This window comes from Urocitellus parryii, chromosome 9, assembly GCF_045843805.1.
Source record: "Urocitellus parryii isolate mUroPar1 chromosome 9, mUroPar1.hap1, whole genome shotgun sequence".
NCBI classification, from domain to species: domain Eukaryota; kingdom Metazoa; phylum Chordata; class Mammalia; order Rodentia; family Sciuridae; genus Urocitellus; species Urocitellus parryii.
Window position 1 is genome coordinate 28,454,695 of NC_135539.1, and position 23,976 is coordinate 28,478,670.

At 54.9% G+C, this 23,976-nt stretch overlaps 1 protein-coding gene across 8 annotated transcripts in view; it reads right to left on the reverse strand.

The window, feature by feature from the left end:
- The window catches only part of Cux1 (cut like homeobox 1), a 317,234-nt gene that overhangs the window by 34,018 nt on the left and 259,240 nt on the right, over window positions 1-23,976 (reverse strand). For 4 of the 8 annotated variants that reach the window (XM_026396845.2, XM_026396844.2, XM_026396843.2 and 1 more), the window contains exons 18-21: window positions 21,948-22,777; window positions 20,168-20,333; window positions 19,570-19,626; window positions 3,063-3,365 (exon numbers count right to left, since the gene is read on the reverse strand). The exons of the other annotated variants lie outside the window; for them this stretch is intronic. In XM_026396845.2, the coding sequence (XP_026252630.2) occupies window positions 3,063-3,365; window positions 19,570-19,626; window positions 20,168-20,333; window positions 21,948-22,777 (1,356 nt within the window). The remainder of the gene's footprint in view (window positions 1-3,062; window positions 3,366-19,569; window positions 19,627-20,167; window positions 20,334-21,947; window positions 22,778-23,976) is intronic. 8 annotated transcript variants of the gene reach the window in all.

The window sequence follows — 23,976 nt, forward strand, 5'->3', positions numbered from 1 at the left end:
CAGAAAAGCCTTCAGGCACCGGATGAACTTGAGTCTCAATGCCACCTGGGGCATTTCTCAGAGGCACTTAAGTCCCCAAGCCCAAGTAGTAGCACAGGGCGACCCTCCTGGGTACCCACCCAGCGGTGCCTGTGTCTCTTCTTGATTAGCAGCGTTATGGGTCTCGCTGGGAAGACAGGGCACTTGACCAGGTCACAGCTGGAGAGAGGCGGGAGCATCCCAGCTCTGCCTCAGCAGGCAGCCACTCCTGCAAGCCTGGCCCTAGCTGATTGCATCCCTCCTGGTGCCCTTTCTGCTCCCAGGCGGGGGTCACAGAGCCCTGTGGCTGTGGAGAGTGCAGCAGCGCCCAGTCTGCAGGGCTCGCAGGCCTGGAGGAAGGTCAGCTTCTCCCAGGGCCTGCGGCTGTGGGTGGGGAGAGCCACTGCTTCCCCTGACCTGAACGGGAGGAGCTCAGTGAATGGGACTCTTCAGGTGGAAATGGAGACGGGGCCAGAGAGGCCAGCAGCTGGCTCCACCAAGTGTCCAGAACATGGACTTCTTGGGCAGGGAGCCTTGATTCCCCACGGCAGCAGGGAGACCCTTCAGGGCCAAGTCCACCCTCTGGGAAATGGAAACATTATCCTGAGCTCCCAGGTAAGGTGAGGAAGAAGACTGGGTGGGTGGCTCTGCCTGTGAAATGTGGGTCCTCCAGGTGAAGGAGTATCGTGCGAAGAGCTTCTGATTATAGAAAAAATATTTTTATATCAGTCATTTTATTTATTTATTTACTTTGGGGTAGCAGGGATTGTACTCAGGGCACTGACCACTGAGCCACATCCCAGCCCTATTTTGTATTTTATTTAGAGGCAGGACCTCACTGTTGCTAGGGAAGGCTTTGAACCCATGACCCTCCTGTCTCAGCGTCCTGAGCTGCTGGGAGTCATTTTAATTTTTAAAGGTAAATTTACTGGGCCTGAGGGTGTCACTCAGTGGTGAAGGGCTTGGCTGGCATGTTCGATTCCCAACACCACAAAACCAAAACCTAAAAACCAAACAATGGCTTCTGCACACTCTTCACTGAGCCTGTAAATGCCCAAGTCCTTGCCAGGTGTTTTTTTGTTGTCGTTGTAGTTGATTTAAATAAATTTTACTTAATTCTAATGGGGCACACTAATCTCTCTTCATTCCGCGGAGCTCACTATTGCTCTGTCGGGAGAGCGGTACGTACAAAAAGCTCGTTTCTATTTTCTGGGCCTCCCTGGGGGAAAACTATCAAGTGATTATTCTTAGAAAATTATCTGCATCACTTTGAGAGCGTAACTGGCTGTGGGTCTCAATCATTTTTCTGTGTGAGACCCTGAAGGAAGCTACAGACCCTTACCCAGAAGCACCCACACGCACCGATTTGGCACGTTTCAAGGGACTGACTGTGAACAAGCCAAAACCCCAGGCCAAGCTGGGAGGACACTGGGTCTTGACCAAGCGCTAGCTCTGCTGCTGAGTTCAGCCCTGGGTGGCCTCTCTGGGGCCCCAACTCCACCAACAGCCCCATTGGAAGGGAGCAGCTGTTCCTGCATCACTGAGACCAGGCAGAGCAACCTAGGGACTGCCTGAGGGCCAAGTCCAGGGACTGCTGTAGGCTTTTCTGGAAGTTCCTGCTCACAGAGGAGGCAGCCCCCGGTCTGGGGAGCAGCCCTTCCTCAGATCACTGGACTGTGCTTTGCACATTTGGAAGCTCTGCAGCCTGCGGGTGCTACTCAGGCTGTGTATGATGAGCACCAACTAAGTCTCCCGCAAGGACGCAGAGGTGGACGGCAGGCCTAGTGGGGTGTCAATCTGCGTCTCTTAACTCTGCTTTTGCCAGTTGGGGTTTTAAAATGAGAATTTTCTTGGGTGGATTCTGTTTACATGCTTCCTCTCCAGGGTGAGCAGGGGTGTCGTACCAGGTCTGCTTCCTTGGACTTGGGACAAGACTGAAGGAGGGGCCAACTCAAGCCTAGGATTCCTGCACATTTTAATAACCCAGGAACATAGGGACTCGGGCCATGTGCTAAAGCCAACAGCTACATTTTCATTTTTATGAATTAAATTAATTACAGACATTCTCAGTGGGTGCCACTTCTCCTTGCTATCTGGACAAATGTATTACACAAAGCTGGGGTGGGGGCTCTGAGCCCAGGCTGTAGGCCACCAGGTCAGCCAACTGACCTCAGCTACCCCTGTCCACTCTCATCTCCTGTGAGAAAACAGGCACACAGGCACCTCCTGAAGGTCCCAACCAAATCCCAGCCCCCTGTGGTTATCAGCGGGCCCAGCAGTGGAGATGCTGCGCACCTCCTCGTGTTTCCACCTGGAAAATAATGGGGGCCTAAGGGCCAGGAGGCTGCTTCCAGTCTCTGCCCACTGACGCTGCAAGGGCACCGTGGTGGGACGTGGTGAGACACCCGTCTTCCGAGGGCCCCAGCTGTGGCCCAGGGGTGACACAGCGCCCTCAGGGAGCTACCTCAGGCAGTGCCCAGGAGGCTGCATTGGCTGGGGCCTGACACGGAGGGAAGGTGACAGTCTTAGCTTTCCTGGGCTACCTGGAGATGGTTTCATGAGGCGGCAGGACCATAGCAAGACCCAGGACGGTGGTGGCCAGCAGCCAGGGAGCATGCCAGTCTCACTGAGGGGTGCGAGCGCTGATCCCACACCAGACACAAAGCTGGGAACTGGCTGGCGGGGACCCAGGCGCCCAGCCTTCTCTAGGAAGCCATTGATGCTGAGGGGCTGAGTGATCTACTTAGGTCTGGTGCCCACTGAGGATGGTCTGAGTGGGCCACCTCATCGCTCTGGCCACCAGATCCTGGGGAGGAGAGGGGTTGGGACTAACCTATAGGGCTCTCGTTCCTGCATGAGCCCCTCAGTGTCTGTAGCTGTAGGGCAGTTAAGATAGTTCGTGTTATTTACGTATTTCTTTGCACTGCTGGGCAAGCATGCAGGGACCTGTGCGTGCTAAGCGAGTGCCCTACCCGAGCGCCCCCAGCCACTCCCCCCACTCATCATGGCACCTCAGGGAGGAAACAGCTGGAATGGGCACCTACCAAGGTTGTTGTCCGTCAGCACCTCCTTAACCCTCTTGGTTATGCCGTAGGTGTCCAGCTCTGGAGACATGGCTACTAGCTCTTGGATGCTGAGGGCTGAGTGACCGGAGAGAGGCAGAGGGGTTGTAGGCTGGGAGTCTGGAGCCGGCGGGTCGGTGGGTTCTGGTGGTTTGCCATCTTTACTGGTCTCGATGGGGGGACAGGGCTGCTGGACCAGCTCTGTCAGACTCTTCACGGACTCGCTGGAACTCATCGGGGACTCGGGGGCAGGGCTGCAGCTGGCGGAGGTCTTTGGAGTGCTTTCTGCAATTAAACACACGAAGAGCCGCAGCTGAGAAGAGCTGTCTTTCACCACGTACATCTCCTTTCCTTCCCAAGGAAACACTAATTAAACACCCGTGTCGGAGCCACGCAGTGTGAAAGTCGATGGATCTTTGCATGTTGTTGCACAGTTTTTTGACTGAGAGTAACCTCTAATTTTCTGTATTAAAAGAACAAAAATAACACTAACAAGAAAAAAACCCTAGAGGTTTAAATAAAAGGTTTCTGAAGGCTTAATATCAGGGCATTTTGCTAAGAAATATCTGTCATATTAATCATGTGTTATCACTGTCATGATTTCTTCTAATGAAACCCATAATTCTAATAATTCAGAAGGACTGTGGCTACATTATAACTTGTGTAATTATTTTGTATTTTCCAGAATAAAAAGAATGGATAGATTATTTAAGTGAGGGCTGTCTTGATGTGTGGTCACCACAGTATGAAGACCCTTGAACCCAAGGTCTGGCTGCTGGTCCCGTGGTGGCACGGAGGGACTCAGGTCTTGGGAGCTTGGAGTGGTACACTGTGACTGCTTGAGGGGTCACCAACTCTGGCAGAGATGGGGAGATCCAAGGAACGTCCACTCTGTACCAAGCCCCTGGGGATCCCTGTATCACTGGTTTGGGAACACGAACTTCTTTGTCCCTCCGTGCCGTGACCCTCACTGAGAGTGACTGGCCAGGGCAGGCTGTCAGCTTCCACAGGCTCCTCTGCTTACGAGGGCCTCTGCTGTGCTGGGTGCAGCTGGGGTACAGGGGGGATGCTGCCCCAGACTTCTCCCTTCACCTGGGACAGGACACAACAGGCTTCAGTGGAGTTCTGGGGGTTGGATAGACTGGCCACTTCCAAAGACAGAGAAGAACTGATGGGGGGAAACGTGAGGTGACTCAGCACCGGGGTCCTACCCACAAGGCCAGCCTGTCCTGGCCAGCTTGGTGTCTGGCACAATCTTCACCCCACCGAGCCCCACACATGGTGAGCCCCTCAGCGCCATGCATGAGGGGCTGGGGCAGGTGTGGTCATGTGGCCCCTGAGCCCTGTGGCTTGGCACAGAGGGCTAGGCCTCAAGGTCTTCTTCCTGCTACTCCTCAGGCCCCAGCAGGCCCCTTGGGAACATTAGCACGCAGGCAGACACTCCCAAACTGTCCCCTGACTAAAGAGGGAATGTCACAGTGGGAAGAATTTGATTTCATTTCCCATATGCGACTGTATTCCAAGTGTCAGGTGCGTTCTATGTGGATACCTGGAAACCCTAAGACTTCAGGTAAGACAGCTAAAATTCAACCTGATAAACCTGCTTATTGTCCTGAACGAGTACAAAGTCCCCCATCACAGAAAGCTGTGTCCCCAGCCTGGAGAATCAGGTTAAAAAAACAACCAAACTGGTTTGTGAGAAATGTAAAAGAGACAGACGTGACAGGCAGAGATGGTCTGTATCCATCTTTAAGGCAATATGAATCCTACAAATCGGATTGCTTCTCTCTGCTCACCCCCGGGTCACCAGACAACTGGATATAAAACCCTGCAAATGCTGTTTTTGTATCTGAAGCAGCGAAGGAATCGTACTGTAAATTTGCCCTGATTCACCCATGCGAGGGACCAATTTGGCAGATCATCCATCTTGGTCCTGTGCACTGTCAGGGACGGCATGAATCCCCACATGATAAACAGATTTCTCCTCAGGTTTGTGTCCTTTAACCCACAGCAAGGTCGAAAGCATGGCCGCCTGGCTCATAGACCCCGGATGCTGGCGGCTTCCTTGCCTCCCTGCCTGGTTTGCGCGTTTGCACAGGCAGAGCGCACCAATTACCTCCAGGGCCCCCACAGTTCCCTCTTCTAGGAATTCTCACCCTGGAAGAAAGAACTGGTGGGGGGCACTCAGCACACACAGCTGGCGTCCCCTGGAGCGCCCAACCATGGCTGCAGACAAAGGCTGAGCCCACCCCAGGTACTGTGGGTTCGAAGCCTGGAGCACGCATGGGGCCAGCCCTCCAGAGAGCTTCTGGGAAGCACTGTGGTCCTGGTAGCAGGACTAGCATGACCAGGCCAAGCCTAGGGTCCTGTCGGGGACCTGGGCAGGGAGAGGGCAGTGGCCTGTGTGGCTCTGGACAGCACAGAGGAAACATGGCTTCCTTCTCTCTCCCACCCCCACCCCAGTAAGGCCCACTCAGAAGGCAAGAGGCTCTGCTCCAGGCTCTGCAGCGATTACACAAGACAAGGGGAGGCGTCTGAAGCCGGGCATGAAGTTCTGGGCTGGGAAGGGCCACTGTCATGGCGGCTCTGCTGACAGCAATGATGCTGGACCTTCCTGGTCACCCTGGAGGGGCCCCTGGTCTCCTCACCTGACAGCTATGGACAGGGCTGTCACGAGGAACGGCCTGCCATGAGACTGCCACTAAGTAAATGTGGCATGAATCTGACATTTTAAAAAACGAGTGGCTATTAAACTGTATTGAGACGTACTTGTTTATATAAAGGCTCACATTTAACATAAGTCTCTTGCGACTTACTGCTATTTTGTCCACAGTTCCTGACATGTGACTGAGACGCTGGCCATGGACTCCAAAGGCTGCACCCCACAGGGGCATCTAGATGATGTTCTAGAAAAAGCTAAGGCAGACCAGTGGCTGCTAAGGCAATCACAAAGGGGCCGTGGGGTATCTGGGGGACAATGGAATTGTCAACCGTGACTGTTGAATTCATACGACACTCACAAAAAGAGACCATATTTTTAAAACCCAACAAAACCCTTCACAGGACAGTTCTCTGCATGAAGAGTACATTTTCCTGCATGAGTCATACTTTGATAAAAACCTACTTAGGGAATGGAGGCTGGCCATTCCCTGCTCTGTCCTCCTGTCTGAGTGATCAGGCCCCAAGAACGGGACAGGGGTGGCCCTGCATGGTTGGGAACAGGATGCACCTAAATGACAATGAACATCTCCCTGGGAGGGGACCCTCAGAGGGACACTTCTGGTGACTATCATACAGAAGCAAGCATCAGCAGGTAGGCAGAGGGAGAGGGTGGTGAGGAAGGAGGGAGAAAGTTCTAGATGGCTGGAACAGGATGCAGAAAGCCTGGGGGGAGGCGGTGCCCGGTGGGTCTGAAGCACGAATGTAACTTAGCACAGCAAGAGGCCCAGGGCTGCGCTGTGCAGGGTCCGGGAACCCCTCTGTGGAGTGTCTGTGTTTGAGTCCTATGATGGGGACAGGTCTATCTAGGATGGGGCTACCTGCACCCCAGCAGTTCTTCTCACCCAAAGTTGCTCACTGGGCACAGAGTGTTTATTGAGGTTTCATCCAAAATAGACTGGAGCTGGAACTAGCACCCACCACCAGGAGGTGAGGGATCTGAGCCTTCACACAGTGGCCTACGAGCTCCGGACAGCAGGGGGGACATAAGACCTGGAGCCACCTGGGTTAAATTTGATAAGAAGAGGAGCCCTGAAGGCCGGTGTGGCTTAGCAGCAGCATAGGTCGACCAGGGGCAGAAAGCATGAGCTTGCTGTGTGGCCATCGCTCCCTGGTTCCTGAGTGCTGAGAATGCCAGTCTCGCAGGCCGACTTCCAGGAGGGCAAAGTCAGGCAGGGGCTGCAGCGCCATCTCCCACGTTGTGTTTCTTTTAAACATAATGGTTTAGTTATGACTGAAAGCTGAGCTTAAAGCTAGGTGCTGGGAGGGTGCGTCCTCACTGTGTTATCTTGCACTTTGTTTGAAACATGATAGACTTAAATATTAAACAGCAGGAAAGCAAGTTCTATTCCCTAGTAGAGAACAGGAACTCTCAAGAACAGCAAGACAGGTGGGAGGTGCTGGGGAGGCCTGCAACACCCAGGTAAGAGCTGGTGAGGCCTGGAAGACTGCCCAGGTGGCATCATGCACAAGCTCAGCCAAGTCACAAAAAGCCAATCCACAATGGTATCAGGGAAGGGGACCAAACCACCCTTCCTACCACATATGCAGGGAGAGCGTGCCAAGGGTGCTGTGCCCCATTCTGCCCCCCATCTCCTATTACCCTGGGTGGAACATGCCCCACAGCCTAGGCACTGCCATCTGGTCTATGCCTGGACACAGCAAAGGTGGGGACCAGAAGAGCAGCAGGAAGCCTTTGTGTTCCTAACCATTTTGTTGTCTGCCAATCACCAGGACAGCCTGCCTGCCTTCTCCCTCCCTCCATCCATCCATCCATCTGCCTGCTCCACCCATCCATCCTTCCATCCATCCACCCACTCACCCAATCTATCCATTCATCCATTCATTTAACCATCCATCCATCCATCCATCCATCCACCTGTCTTTCCAACCAACCATCCATTAATCCACCTACTCACCCACCTGCCCATTTGTCTCTCTTCGTCTGTCCATCCTTCCATCTGTCCATCCATCCGTCCATCCATCCACTCACCTACCCACCCACCTATCTATCCGTCCATCTGTTCATCCATCCACACACCCACCTACCCACCTGTCTGTCTGTCTGTTCATCCTCCACCTGACCAACTATCCATCCATCCACCCATTTACCTGTCTATCCAACCATCCATGTATCTACCTGCTCACCTACCCACTCACCTGCCCATCCATTCGTCTGTTCATCCATCCATCCATCTATCCAACACTCACCTAAACGCCCACCTGCCTATCCGTCTGTCCGACCATCCATCCATTCATGCATAGATCCACTCACCCACCTACTCACCTGTCCGTTCATCCATCTATTCACTTGTCTACCCATCCATCCACCCGTCCATCCATTCACGCACCCACCTACTCACCCACCCACCCCAGCCTCCTGCCTACCCATCTGTCTGTCTATCTATCCATCCATCCATCTATCCATCCATCTAACCACTCACCTACTCGTCACACATTTTTAAAGCACCCACTCTGTGCCGTGCACTGTGAGCATCAGAGACAAGAGAAATGAAAAAAAAAATGTTGCTTTCAAGGAGCTTGCTGTATGCAGGTCTGGCACACAAAGGGGAATTTGCACATCTTAAAAGCCCAGCGATGCTGATGCAGCTGATCCACCCAACTCTGACAGTAACAGGAAGTGCTACATTTGAAAGTCATCTGTGTGGGTTAAATTTTCCTGCATGGTGTTGAATCTTGCTTATTAGGAGGAGCTTGGTTGGGTAGTTCAAAGAGCAGAGACGGTGACTCAAGGCCCTGTGAGATACACAAGGCATTCAAGAACTGTAAAAGGATTATGAAAAATATTATATTCCAAAAACAGCAGGCAAACAACAGCTGCCTTGAGTTTGCAATAGAAGCCAATTTGAAAATGCACACCCGCCACAATTTTCCAAGACAAATCTCTCTGCAGTTTATCCGATCCACTGTTGAAATTTCCATACCCAGCCCTCTATCGCCGTAATAATAACCCAAATTCCATTTAGTGTTCATTTGAGCAGTCAGGATAAAGTCATTTCTTATTATCTCCCCACTGTGTAAAAAACAGCTTGAAGGTAGGAAGTCAGCAAGCATTTTCACCAAAAAGTAATTATTGTAAGTGACATTTTTACTGCTGGCATGCCATAAGGCGAACTGCACATTCAGAAGGACAAGTTGCTGAAACAAAATGACAGGGTACTCCGTGACATTCCGACAAGAACCCAAACATTATTTAACTGGCGGCTGGTCTGATGCACCACTTTTCATTATGTCCAGAGTGTGGGTTCTGAGCCCATGCCAAGCCAGGAGATTCCAAGCGACTGTAAGGACAGACAAGTTGGCCAAGGGAGGAGAGGAGGTGGTGATGGCTTGGCACATGGGAATGTGTGTGAGGGAGGGACCAAAGGGAAGGGGAGCCTAGAGCCCGAGGAGGCCAAGAGCCTTGGGCTGTGGGCAGCAGGTTCTGGGGAGCCCACTGCAGGCAGCTCCAGTCCAGCAGGCACCCTGGCAGCCCCAGAGGGCGCTGAGGGCTTTCCCAGCCCACAACTTTGACAGCTCTAGAAACCATAGAGGGTGGCCAGCAGCCCGGAGCGCTTCCCAGCCATCGTTCCAATGGGCAGGTGGCCTGAAGGCACCTCAGAGAGCCCCCACCTGGGGGCTGACAGCCGGGCAGTCCCTTCAGACAGACTGAGCCTCGGCACCAAATGTGAGTAGTAACCTCACGTGGAGCTCCTCTTTCACCCAGGGCTCTGGAACTAAGCACAGCAGGTCAGTGCCACTGGGCTGAGGGTGCTGAGCCCCGCCTCTGCACTAGTGGCAGTCTCCTGGCCCCCAGGCATCCCCCCACCTCCCTATAGTCAAGTGTCTCTATTAAGACATGGCCAATGTGAAACGTGGACTTTTCTGCTTTTGGGTGTGAGTGGTATTTTGACTGATTTGTAGGAGTCCAAACACAGCTCCTTTGACAGACATCACAGAGGCCTTCAGAAGCCTGTCACACCCATCCCTCTTTCTGGGCCACTGGGCATTTGTCCATCAAAAAAGAAACAAAAGAAAGAAACATGCAACAGTACTCAGGCACAGAGAGAAGCACTGCAGTGAGGAACACACAACGGCCTTCCATCCACACTGCGGGGCTCCCTGTCCGGTGCCAACAGGGTAAGGGCCTTGCAGCTGTAGGACTCCTCCTACATCTCGGCAGCCTTTCTCTGCTTGGAAGGTCCGTGCGACACGCAGCAGCCTCAGTAATCAGAGCAGGTGTCTTCCTGTCCTCCAAGGCCAGCCCTGGCTGCCTTAAGTCATTGGAAGTCTCAGCAAACCACCAAGCCATATTTCCCCCTTCCCTCAACAAAGGTGGGGAGCAAGCAGAAAAGGCTGGGGGTGTGACCTCGGGGCGCATCTTCTATGAAACCGGAAGGCCATGCTCTCCCACTTACACATGTCCCTCCACTGGGGCTAAAGTAAGACAGTCGCGGGACACTGCAGCGCGGGCCTGAGTGTGCGCATGCACACAGTACGACGCATTCAGTCTGCAGAGGCACCCTCACGGCGTGGAGCCGAGACACACTTGTTTCATAAAAGCAAGATGGTTTAACCTCCCCAGACATGACCTCCCCTCCGAGCCACTTGACGAAGGGGCCCGTGCCCTTCCGACTCTGAACGGAGCGCTGTACGCAAGACCTGGGGCAAAGGCGGACAAGCAGTGCCCCTAGGACAGGGCTGGGGATGGGCAGGGATTAGAGAACAAGGTCTGCAGGCGAGAGGGAGAATGAAGGCATGAAGGCCACTCTGTGGGGCAGGTCTGGCCTCAACTGGAGCAGCCAGAGGTTGTCCTGGGGTTGAGATGACCCGAGGCCGGGCTGGGGCGCCTGGTTCTCCCCCTGGGGCAGCTCTGGAGAGACAGAGCCCAGGTCAGAGCTGACAGCCGGGTCTGGAGCCAGGACAGGGGTCAGCTCTCCAAATGACCTCACTGGCTGCCTGGTCACATTAGGAAGTACCAGGATGGCCGCTATCTCCCTCACCGCTCAGTAGTCAACCCAATGTTTACAGGCCCTAGGTTCCTGCAGTCAGCAGCTCTCCCCCTGCACTGGGAAGTCCACTGGGGTCCTGGGCCGACCTGAGGAGCATGAGGGGTCTGGCAGGGGCCTGGCGGAGGAGCTCACTGGGGGCAGCGGTGAGCAAGTAGCACTGGAGGGGTCTGGGATGTCAGCTGCTGTCCCTCAGGGCTCATTTTTCCTGCGTGTCTTCTATAAGTTCTTAAGGAAACATGAACATCAAAGCAGAGTTTGGGAATATTAAAAATTAAAAAGCCTGCTGAAATTACAATTCAAGTTTGGAAAGAAAATCACAGGCTGGCACGATTGGTGATGTGACAGTGGGTGGCACAGCTGGCTGTGCTTCAGGGGCACAGGCTAGCCTTGTTTTGGCCTTTCTAGCGATCCATACCAACCTAGAAATAATGCTTTCAAATTACCTTCAATAACCTTATTACCAAGCCAGCTGTGTGTGTATGAACACTTATCAATGCGTCCCTATGCATTAAGAGAAAATGTATGTCACACAAACAGTCTAAATATATATTACTGAGATGGGAAAAAACAAACCCTCCAGTGAAATTGCTTTGCTGTAATCAAAGATTAATCACTGTGTGAGCAAGCGTCTCTCTCTCTCTCCCCTCTTCTCTCCAGGGTTCATTTCCGGCTTTAGGCGAACCTGCCCAAGTCACCAAGTCACAGTCTGGCATGCAGTCACACTGCCATTCCGACAGTGGAATTGATTCCCCCGGGTTTCTGACAGCCAGAGGAGCTAAGTGGTGGTCTTAAATATTATTTCCTTCCTGAGCCTTCTAGGCCTGTAGCTTAGAGACTCTCCTTTCCCCCAGCACATGGTGGGCAGTAGGCTTCAAAGTGTCCATCTGTGCAGGCTGTGTCTGCCCCAGAGCATCCTGTCCCCTTGCAACGGTGCTGCTAGTCAGCCAATGTGTGGGTAATGAGGTTTGGGCTGCAAAGGAATGTCCCTTAGAGAGTCCGTGGCCAGCTGCCGCCAGTGGCACACACTATGTGGCTGCTGCTTCCTGTCTTTTGTGCAGTGCACAGGTGAGTGAACTGGTCTGGCCCTACAAGGAACCAGGTGACATCTTCGTTATATGTGACAGTATTAGAAAAGCTATTAAGGTACATTATTTTACACATCCCCTAATCTCTCCATACTGCTTTACTTAATTTGTGGTGAAATTGTTGGGAAAGGGGACTTAATGTAGGACAGTCGGTAGAAGTAATTCATCATCTCCCCGCTTCAGTGCCCCTGTTATCAGCGAGCTCATTTTCTGCATTCATCATGCAATCAGCCTATTATTTGCATATTAATCAGGCAGTGGACCATGAAAGAACTGCGTCCTGGCCAAGTGCTGCAGTATCTCAGGAGAAACACTCAGTAATTATCATACATCAGTGTTATGATGTGGTAATTGATTATAACATCTTTCTGCTGCCCCTGGGGAATCCCTTAGCTAACCCAGCTCCAGGCACTCTGGGCAGATTTTTCTTTTCCTGCAAAAATTCAAGTCACCATTGCTGTGTCCTCTGACTGCTGCTTCTGGGGATCGATTTTCTTTTCCGATTTTTGCGAGGTATTTTCAACCATGTGAAATAGCACTGACCTTAACTCAGGAGAAAGTCTAGCTGTGAGGATGGGGGTCCCTCTGGACCTCTGAGTCCTCACCCTCAGCCTTCAGAGCTGCGGCCATGGCTGCCACACGAGTTTCCTTATCAAATAAAGTGCTGCAACTTGGGTCTCTCCTAATTGCAAAGTTGGTACAAAGGCAGTTTGCCTGCTTTATTTAGGTGCCAAGTGACAGACTAATTTTGGACCTTATGTAAAGGACAAACCCAACATCTGCCAATTCAGACTTGGGCTATATTTAGGAACTCAGTTCCAAAGTGCAGAACAAACATAAAATCAAGATGAAGTGGGAGATGGACACTGCCTGGCTGCATCTTGACCTACTGGGACTGTGCCATGGGGACTTCCCTCTTTACTTGTGGGGACCACAGCATGGTCCATGGACCAATCGGATGAGGCTAGGCTCCACAAATGGGGATGGCTCTGGTGCTGGAGGGAGAGTGTGATGGCTGAAGGCCGGGGCTGTACCTAGCGATCCAAGGATCTCGGGCCACTGTGTCTGCTTTCATTGACAAGAAGGGGTTCCACAGAAGCCCGGCCCCTCCCTCACAGGCCAGATACCATCTAAGTCCCCCACTGCCAAGACTAATAAATGGGGGTCTGCCTTGCTGTGGGTCCCTTCCCTCCCTCTACCTGGCTCCCTGATGGCAGCATGTGGCGACCATCCCGGGGGACACACCTCTTGACACATCTGCTTTCCGTGTTTGTCATGGACCTGCTTTTAACTTTGTCCAGTTATGATCTAAATACAGTTTGTTCCTTGTTTTGAAGCCTGGCTTTATATCTCTCTGAGTATGGCTCAAGGGGCCAACCCTTGACCTGCTTGGGCAGCCAGGCCATCAGGGCCCCAGGGCTCACCCCTGCAGACCTGTGTGGTGGCAAGGCCACCGACCTGGGGACCACACAGCCTCCCTCTGGGCCTGGCTTTCTGGTCTGTAAGGTGGGGCTTTCCCACTTGCTGATTAAAGATTCAGGACGTCAGTACAGCATGCAGCATGTAAGAGATGTCCTGCACCCTCACTTCCACCCCCTTTCTTAAGTTACCTGACGAGTTTTAAAAGCATTTTGGCTCTTCATTCTTCCCTAGAACAGAACCACTGAAAACCGAAGTCCTCATTTCTCCTATGACCTACTTCTGCCTCTGGTACTGAACGCCCAGTGTAGCGTAAATTTTCTTTCCCAAAGAAAGCCTGCCGGGAGGGAGAGATATGTCCAGAGGCCGGGCCTGGGCCCATTGGGCTTCTGTAAACACTAATCTGGGTAGTGCTGGTACTGGGATCCAGACAGGAGGCTGGGCCACCACTCACCCTCGCCAAGCTGCCCAGTCTAGAGTGGTTTGCCCCACCTGGCCTTAGTGATGACCCGAAGTCTTACTCTTGAAGCTCAAGATTTTGGGTCCATTTAAGGAACGGTGGATGAATCGGCAACTTCCAGAGATGGAATGGCAATTCTTGGAGACCAAGAATTCAGACAGCTGCACACAGGTCACCCATGAGTCAAGTAGACCATGGCGCCACTACTTAGTGACAACCACACCTGATGAGCTCTATTGGAGGGGCTAGCAGAGACTGGACTTCCTACTGTGTGGACTTATTCTAATCTAGGGCTACTATGGCACCAAGTGACCCACAGCAGTCGAGTTTGCAGAGGTGCAGCAGAACAGCCTTCATTGGCTTGCTATTTCTTTGATGATGCCAGGGATGGAACCCAGGGCCTCACACAAGTGAGGCAAGGGCTCTACCAGCAAGCTGCACCCCCAGGCGCCAAAGCCAACATTTAGACGGCACTTACTCTGTATTGTCCTCATGGCTCTGAAAGCTCTCATACACGAACCTATTCAAACCTCCCCAGTCCAGGAGGCAGGGTCTCGAATCTCCCACTTTATAGAAGAAGAAACCAAGGCATGGGGAGGCTAAGCCACTTGCCCAAGGCCACATGATCACTAAGTGGCAGAGGACCAGCCTGAGCCTGCTGCGCGTCTGCTACTCTCATGGGGATACCAGGAGGGTCCATACTTAAGAACCAACCTAAGGAGGGAGGAGGGGAGCAAAAGGGGAGGGGACAGAATCCAACATAATTTGGGGGAATTGTGCCATCATAGTATGACCATGTGCGAATATGTGATAACGAACCCCACCATCATGCATGAGTATGATGCACCATTTAAGAGGGAAAAGAGAGTCAACCCAGTCATCTCTCAGGAGCTGGGCTGTGGCCAGAGTGGGAGGCCCTGGGCTCTACCCCGGGCATGCAACGCGAAACGAAACTCGGAAACCTTCAGCGGTAATCTGTTGGATAAGACGTGCAGCCAGATGAGGATCCCCTGTAGCTGTGAACAGAGGAGGGAAGTCCCCATGACGTCGTGCTGCATGAGAAGAGCAAGGCACAGCACCAGCCCTGCATGCTCCATCTGGGTGGGACAAACAGCCAACGTGTGACTGTCCAGCAGGACGTGAGACAAAGGGACAGGGAGGGCCTCTGGGGAGGGCAACAGGGGGGTGAGGGTGGGAGCTGACTGATTTCTTCAAAAGGACGCAAGCCTTTAAATCTGCTTCCACACGAGCCTCGTGACTCCGCCTCTTCCCGATGCCTGCCGGCCGTGGTCCCCTCATCCCAGCTTCTGTACCCTGGAGCCCCCCGGCACCTTCTCTCCGGGGCCTAGCCTGGCCTGTCTTCGGGGCTCCCAAAGCACTGCTCCTATGCCCAGGAACAGCCACCAGGAACGCAGCTTGTGCCCGTATCCAGGAACCTGTCCCTGCTGGCCTTGGCCTGAAGTCCTTTAACGTGCCATCCTTGATAGGAAACATGTCCCAGTGTGGGCTGCCACCAAGAAGGAAAGAAACGAGGGGCCGCTTCGCTCCTGTCAGCAGGTAGTGCCCCAGTGACACCCTAGGCCCTGTGATCAGGGGCTATCTGTTTGGGGGAGGGGTGCTTCCCAGGCCACACACAGTTTTCCAGGCTTCCCCAGTTGGTCTGAGGCGCGGTCCAGGCTTGTGTGACTGGCCACAGGCGATATGCTCTCCTCCCACCAGGCGCAGCACTCGTTAGCTCTCCCGCGGGTTCATTCCCGTCAAAGGGAAAAGGAAGACAGATTCAGGCTGAGGCGCCCAAGGGAGAGTTCTGCCAGCTCCAACCAGAGCCATGAAATCTTCTGGGGCTGCCACCAGCCCCTCTGTTCCCATGGACACGCCACCCGAATGGCCTTCAGTCACGAAGCCTGGGATGGACAGCCTAGGCCAGGACACTGCAGCAGAGCCCTAATGCAGAGTTCCTGTACCCAGACCCTGGACACAGCCTTGTGCCAGCTGGTGGGCACTAATCAAGGTACCTGGGCCTGTCTCTGTGGGTCCCCCAAAGCCCCATGGAGGTCACACAGGGAGGGGAGCACCTCGGGCCACCCATGGCAGCGACGGCCTGCAGCAGCTGTCTTCCAGGAGACAGCTGCTGATGGACAATGGTGGTGGGTGTGACATTCTCCACGGCAGACAAGACTGGGCGCCCGCAACTCCGCCACTGCACTGGGAAGAAGCCCAGGGGTTGGGATTTGTGCAGCGGCAAGGACACATGGGAGGCTGATTGTCCCTAACTGGGACTCTCGTCTTTCCTCTTTTCTTCCCTCTTTACACCTGGCTTTCTTCTCCTCCCTTCTGGGGCCAAAGAGATCCATCACCCGCTTTAAGGAATGAAGAGGAATAAAGACCAGGCAACTAGCAGATCCAGGGGTCTCTCCACGCCTGTCTGTCGCTGGACCCTCTCTGTCCACCACTGTGGACTTGCTTCCCTTTAAAAGAAATTCCCAACAGACACAGTGGCCACACTCTGAGAAAACCCAGCGTCCCCTTCTCCACCTCCCAGGGCTGCCTCCTCTGCCCCAGCGCTGCGACTGGAATGGAAGACATACAGAAGCAGCCGTGTCCAAGTGACACCTGCAACCACGTCTGTAAGTCTCGGCTTCCAGAGTAGACCCAAGACCTCCTATAGGACTACCTGGGCCCTACCCCAGCTCTGGGGACACTGAGAGATTATACAACACGTAGGAAATTAAGATTTCCAGGAACCACATGAACTGGCAGCCGACCTGATTTGTCCTTTGGCCCCTTCCCTTCCTCTGAATGCCTGCGTGGAGCCTGCTGCCCACCTGACACTTCAGTGAGGCCTCAGCAGCCTCCAGGGAATAGCACGAGTCACTAATGATGCCAGCCATTGAAAATGGCACTGCATTCCCTTAAGGTCCTCACACCCCATGTTCAGATTACCAGGGACCCATTCTGAAATGATCAGGGCCTCCGAGAGGAAAACGAAGACCTGGCTCCTCTTGCCTTATCCTAACCCTCGTCAGTGAGGATGACACAAGAGTCACTAAGGAACAGGGACGCTGAGGCAGTGGACCTGGGTAGAAAGCGAGGAGGAGGTTCCCAAGGCAGAGGTCTGCCCTGGGAGAGTGAGGCCACCCCCAGCATGCTTCATCACCACGGCAACAGCCACCTCTGCAGCAAGGCCCACCCTGCCCTGAAGGTGCGACTGGCCACAGGTGGAAGGCAGGTCCTCCAAGTTTCTCATCGAGGAGTGCGCTTACCACTGTCCAGGGACAAACCAGGCCAGGCTGGAACCACCCTCCTACAGCCCCCTGGGTCCACCATGCTGCTCAACTTCAGGCAGACGGGATGGAGCTGCCACTGGGGACACAGCATCTTTCTGAGCTGAGAGGCCCCTGGGGTGGTTCCGGGGTAGCCACGGTGAGGGGCGATTGGAATCCCACGGAGGCTCCCTCCTCTGCCTTCGGGGCAATCGTGCTGACAGGTGTGAAGGAAGAGCCTAGAGTCGTTTAGCCCAGGGATTCATCCAGGGATTCATCAACTGCTCGGAAACAGGCGGTCCCAGGTTTGAATCTAAGTTCTGTATACTGTGAGCAGAGGTACTTTAATTTCCAGAAACTCTCTTGAAAAGACAAAATGGATGAAGACATTTCAGACAAGGGAGACCAGCATCTCCCAGTTCTGATCCCGACACACACAGCGGGCCTGAGTCTTCATCCTGACAAGCCCCTCCTTGGCTCCCTGGCCAAGACAGGCTTCTGCGGTTACCCCATGATGTAAAAGCTTCGTCTCCGGCAGTAGGACAAGTGCTTTCCCGTTTTTCTCTGTGGTGGCTGTTAATTGCTATTTTTCCTGATGGCCTCCCTAGGAGTGCTGGGGCCTGAGGTCTCTCTCCTCTTGACCGGTGGCACTAGGAGGGGCCGGGCCCTTGTGTAAGAGCCAGGGGTGATTCTGCCACATGGTTCTCTGCAGGTTCCTGCCTCCCTCCCTCCCTTCTCCAATCTGCAGATGCCCCAAGAGTGTTAAATGACTTTATTCTATAAAGTAACTCGGTATTTTATAAATGTCACTTGCGTTCCTCGGGAGCGCAGTGTGAGGAACGTAGCTGTCCTGCGAAGGTCCCCACGAGGCAGCGTTCTGCTGCAGCAGGGTAAGCGCTTCGTAGGACGTGTTCAGACAGGGAGAAGGTTCTGCATGGATCCTAAGAGACCAGGGCCATGGAGACCTCATGTTTTATTTAGGAAAACGAGGTTTTGATCTAGAAAGTGATGTCCCCACCTGCCACATCCAGCCCTGCTCTGACAGGGCAGCAAAGGCTCTCGGGAGTTGAAGGGGAAGCCAACTTCCTGTGGAAGTGGGAGGCAAGGCTGATTTTCCACAAACGTCCATGAAGCCGAGGCGCATCACTGCCTTGCCAATCCCGAATGCAAGGTGGCAGGGCAGGAGTCCTCAGTAATGGCTAACAAACTGGCTGACGTAAAGCATTCACACCTGATCCTTCTGCAGGAGGACGGCGTGGATGAGGCGTGGCCTTCTGTCCCTCACTGTGGACAAGCCAGATCAGGACATCTACAACCCACATGAAGCTCCAGTGGGAACCCGGTGCTGCTGCCCGGCTCTGGCTGCATCTGTGCGTGGGCTGGGATCGCGCGGCAGCCACTGTGGAGGCGACCAGCTGTTCCCCTCGCTGCACATGTGTCCCCTCGTAAACCTCCCCGCAAGCTGGCGGCTTCACACTCCTCACTTAGCTTTGTTTGTGTTTTCAATGAATCAATGGGATATGGAGACTAATCAGCATATTTAGAAAAATAAATAAAGAAAAAAGAACTGCTCCGGATGCCGGCTGTTCCCTGAAGCTGGGTGAGAACTCAGCTACGCCGTGGGCCTGGCGCAGGAGAGCTGCTGGGGGACCAGAGGGAGCCTGGAGCAGAGGTCAGGCAGGGCAGTGGCGGACAGGAGTCCTCAGGGTGGAAATAAGATTTCTGACTGGAGGCTCTCCTGAGCCAAGAGGAGGCCTGCGCTCATCAGCCTGCTCTTCCCCTGCTACCTCCCTGCTCCTCCCCTGCCCTCCCTGTACCTCCCAGGCCCCTCCGCTGCTCCACCAAGTCGCAGCATGAGCTGTTCCCAGGGCCTTCTCTTCCCAGTCGTCCCACTCCTCGTGCCCTGATGTCTCTCTCACAGGCTGCCCAGAGGCCTCCCGAGAACGAGATGGGATGTCCCCTGCCTCAGCCCTGCTGGAATGTGATGCCTGCACCCTCTCTCCTCCTATTAGATGGGAAGCACTGCATGTGGAACCTGTCCCTGACTCTGTCCCCAGCCCCAGACATGGGGCTCCGGGTCTGGACGCCGACGGACTATGGTGGAATGCAGGGAGTGGAGGATGGCTCGGCGACCCCCCCCACCCAGCTGGTCCCTTTCTCTCTTTTTACCATCCATAACAACTTGGCTTATAATAGTCAAAATCCAGAAATAACCAAAATGCCCTGTAAGTGACAGCAACAGGAACTGGCACAACCGCATGGCAGTACACAGGACCAACGGGGAACTCTCGCTGCCGCCTGCAGCGGGCTGAGGGATCTCAACGCCTTCTAGTGGGAAAGCGGATCCCAGAGGTGGCTTCCTAATGACTCCCCTGATGGGATTCTCATGACAGAGGACAGGAGGTGGTGGCCAGGGGAGTATATTTCCGACTCACAAGGGCAGGCCACGGACCTGCTGGGCCCAGATGGGAAGAGGGAGACCAGGGGAAGCAGAGGAACATTTTGCAGGGACTGAGAGAAGCGGGCTGTTACCTGAGCTCACGCAGCCCTGCTGGAGCGGGTCCTGCAGAGATGTCGCCGAGTGGAGGGCTGGAGAAGAAGGGAAAGGGGTGTTAGGGGAGGGCGGCCAGCAGAGCCTCCTAGCTGAGTGGGCTGAGGCAGGGGAGCAGAGGAGGCCCGGCCTGGAGGAGGCTGGCTTCTCACAGCTCATGCCAGGGCCCGGCCGGGACAGGACAGGGTCGTTAGGCCTGGAGAATGCTGCCCACCAGAGCCAGGTCCTGGGCTGGGAGCAGGAGGAGTCGGTGCCTGGGGCACTTGCTGCTGTGCCTGTGGCTGCTTTTCTTTCCGATCCCTGATTTAGCCACTTGACTTTACCTGTATTTATGTATCAACAGCACTTTCTTAATTGGCAACTCATTTTCTGCTGCTTATAAAATTAGCCAGGCACCATCTTTTTGCTCCTAAAAACCCGCTCAGTCCCGTGGCAACAGGTTTGGAGGAGGGGTGTGCTCTCCACCTCGGGGGCAGCCAACAGCTGATGGGGAGCTGGTCCCTTCCTGGCCCTCACAAGGGGGCTGGCCGCCTCCCCGCAGACCCTTCCTTCCCAGCCTGCTCCAGCAAGCCGCCTCACCTGGCCCTTGCTGCTGGCCCTGCACGGGCAGCACACCCTGGCCCAGCTCGCCGTTCAGCCACAGCTGCATCCGGATGAAGGGTTCCCGGCCCTTCTGGGTCAGCTTGCTCCAGGGCTTCGGCCGGGACAGCATGTCACTCACACTGCCCTGGGACAGGCCCAGCACCTGTAGTGGAACCAGAAAGACACGGTGGTGGGTGCTCGGGCAGTAGTGTGATACACACATGGTGGGGGTGGTGCGGTGAGCACAGTGCCGTGGCCTGGTGGACGGTGATGGCCAGGGGAACAAGTTTTGTAAGATCCCTGGGGGGCTAATGAGCTGGCATGGGGTGGGGCTCTGGACAGGTCATCTCCAGTCAGCTCCCAGGAACAGGTGGTTGGGATGGGAGGCTTGTCCCCCAACACAGGAGGAAGCACTGGAAAGAAGGCTCTCTGGGGGCCACAGGAAAAGCAGGGTACTGGGCAGAGGGCCTGAGAGGCAGGAGTGGGGGTGCCGGAGGGACAGGGAAGGCAGGCTGCTTTGTTAATGCCGAGCCGGGATGGCACTTAGAAAGGGCCAGTCTCCCTCGTCACACCCTGCTCACAGGTCGGGGCAGAGGTGAGTCGGCGGGGCCGGGGAGCCGGTGTGGGAGGGACACTCGTGGCAGACTACGGATGAGCCAGCACACACCGAGTCTTCTGCTCCCATATGGCCATACATATGCATGGGCACCACACCCCCCCAGGACACAGATGCAGCCCAGGGATATTCAGGGGCTGCATCCCATCATTCTTTCAAAAAGTTCTCAAGTTCCAGAATAAACTGCACTCATGGGCCAAACAAGCCCCACACCATTAAGTCTCTGCTAAATTTAAGGCTTGAGCACAAATGTCTATTTAAATGTTCTTGAACGATATTTTTACTACACTGAACTAGAAATCTCAAGGGACTTTGGATTCCCATCCCCATTTCTATGTGTCCCCATCACCTTTGCAAAATCAGGGTGAAGAGAAGAGTTCACTCTCAGCTGTTGTAGGGACAGACAGTGTGATACCCTGCAACCCGTGGGCTGAAGGCAAGGTGGGGTGGGCGGGGCGGCCAGCTGTGGCCAGCACTCCATCACTACCTGATCTAAGCTGCTGCTACAGATGGTGGTAAATCCCCACCATCCAGATTCTGTCACCAGGGTGGTGCCAAGAACAGAAAGGTCTAGAAGCCCACTCACAGATGATCCCATTTCCACGAACCGGGGAGGAACAATGTGGAAATAAGGGCAGGCCCTGGCAGTTTGCTGGTGCCCCCACAGGGGTGTATTCTTGGGCAAGTTGTCCCTGGCAGGACGGTATCCAAGTGCCTTTCAAGCTGCAGCAGAAAGGAAGACCTACGCTTCATGCAGGTTTCTCTATTAAGTCCGCTGAGGCTCTCTGCAGGCTGTTGGCCCTCTGTGTGACCTGCCCAGATCAGACCTTGTTTAAGTCAAAATAGCCTGCAAAGGTGCCACCTGGCTCCACCTGGCAGTGGAGGTGCTACCTTCCTCGAGCCTTAGCTTCGTACTTCCACCCACCCCCGGAGTAGTGAGAGGCCCAGAGGAGGGTACAGTGAGGCCGAGCCCAGACCCGGCCACGACAGGGCTTGGCATGTGGAACCCAGGCAAGGAACAGCTGCTAGCTGGCTTCTGTGGTTTGAGTGGGAAGCACATGGTGTGTGGTCAATTATGATGGTGGTGGCCATCCTCTAGGGTGGGCACTAGTCCTGAGCCACAAGAAGGAATGGGAACCCGGTTCCAGTGGAATTCCTTACCTTCTCCCCGAAGATCCTTTGGCAGATGCCATTCTTGGCCAGCTTCTCCTTGACCTGCCGGGTGAGCTCGATGGTGTCCACCTCCTGGTACATGTAGACCTCGTACTGCTCAGGGGTCAGCGGAGGGACTGAGGGCTTCGCGGGCTTTGCCATGGGCACGATTGGGGAGGATGGCAGGGGGCTGTTCTGGGGTGTTTCGCTGCGGCTGGCTCCAGCGACGCTCAGCTCTGAGCTCTGGGAGTACGGGGACTCGGCACTTGGCCACTCTTTCCAGCACTCTGATGATGACGAAGGTCCTGGGAGCTGGCTGCGCTCGGCCCTGGGCTGGCCACTGACCCTTTCTCTCCCGCCCCCAGTTTCTTCGGCTTTCGGCTCCTCGGAGGAAGGGGGGTTTCTCCTCTCAGGCTGTACTGGGCTCCACCAGTGGTCCTTCCACCCGCTGCCGCGGCCCAGCTCGCTCTTCACGTGCCTCAGGACCCCTTGTGCAGCATCAGCTGCTCCCTGAGGGTCCAGCCCGGGCACATCCTGGGCCTCCTTTTTGAGGGCTGGGGCACTGGGCAGGGCCGGGGCACTGGCCTCGGGGGCGGTGGGCGTCTTCTTCAGGGAGATGGCGAGAGGAGAGTAACCGGGCACGGTGGGCATGGGTGCGGCTGACAGGAGCTTGGGGGTCAGGAGGGCGAGGTCAGGCTGGGACAGCGGCGCTGGTTTTAAGGCAGGGTCTAGGGCGGCCTGCTGGGCCTCCATTTCCCGGCGGGCTTGCTGCAGGATGGAGCGGATGGCATCGTCAGAGTTCCCGCTGCTGGATGCGGAAGACGGCTGGGCTGGCTCTGCTGGGCGAGGCAAGCACAGGGGTGAAGTTGTGGTGGCCTGCCCCGGCTCTGCCGTCACTCCTCTGACCCCCACCCAGTGCCCACACAGTGGGACCACACGGCCACGTTCCCCACACCCTCGGGTTAGTGTGACGTCTGTGTATCTCATCCAAGACCAGCACTCTGGCTCCACCGCCTGCTGGCCTCTGCCACACACAGCTGGAGTTCTACCACAGTGTGACCAAGGGGGAGGCCTGAGACACTTGGGGACATGCCCTTCTGGGCTCCTTCTCTTGGGGAATCTTAAACTTGACATGAACTCTCTGGAGCTGTCCCACGGGTCTTGGGGTCTGTCCAACTCCAGACGCACGGCTGCTGCGACTGTAGCCAGGACCAGGGTCTCCCAGAGGTCAGTGGCCACAGCTGTGAACCTCACCAAGGGGCAGTGGCAGGGGTGGCAGTGCATTTCAGGGGAAGTTGCTGGCCCAGAAACCTGGAGAAGTCCTAAGGCATCGGTGGGCCTCAACATGTGTGTGTGTGGAATGGCCGATGGACCAAATGGACGACCAACTCGGGCTCCCTAAAATGTGTGTGCCTGGGCTGCTCCTGGTGTCTGGTGGAAGCAGGTGTGGGGCCGGCCCAGTGTCTGTAGACCATTGGCTCCCGGGGACTGTGGGTGGCAGTGCTGGCTGAGAGCCATTGGACAGGGTGCTCTTCAGGAGGTCCCTGGCTCTGTCCCATGTTCCCTGAATCGTGCACCTTTTAGGAGAGGAATCCTAATAGCTTTGAAGGGGGTAATCCTTTCTGCTTTAAAGGAAGCCTAGGGATGTCAAAGTAACTGTAAGGATATCTTTCTTTGGTCCTGAGCACTACACCCAGGGACTTGCGCATGCCGGGCACACACCCTGACACTAAACTACAACAGTGCCTAATTTAAAAATTTTTCAGACAGGGTCTTGTGATGTTGCCCAGGCTGACCTCAAACTTGTGATCCTCCTGCCTCAGCCTCCCAAATAGCTGGGATTACAGGTGGGCACCACTGCGCCTGGCCAGCGACAACTCCTGACCTGTGAGACGGCCCTTCTCCAGCTCAGGAGGGCCAGATGGCACCATAGATGAAGGGACTGTGGGGTGGGGAGGAGTGGGTGATGAAGGGTGCCCACTGTGCCCTGGGCCTTCTTTCCTCTTGGCCCTGTGATATTGCCCTGCTGAAGACCCTG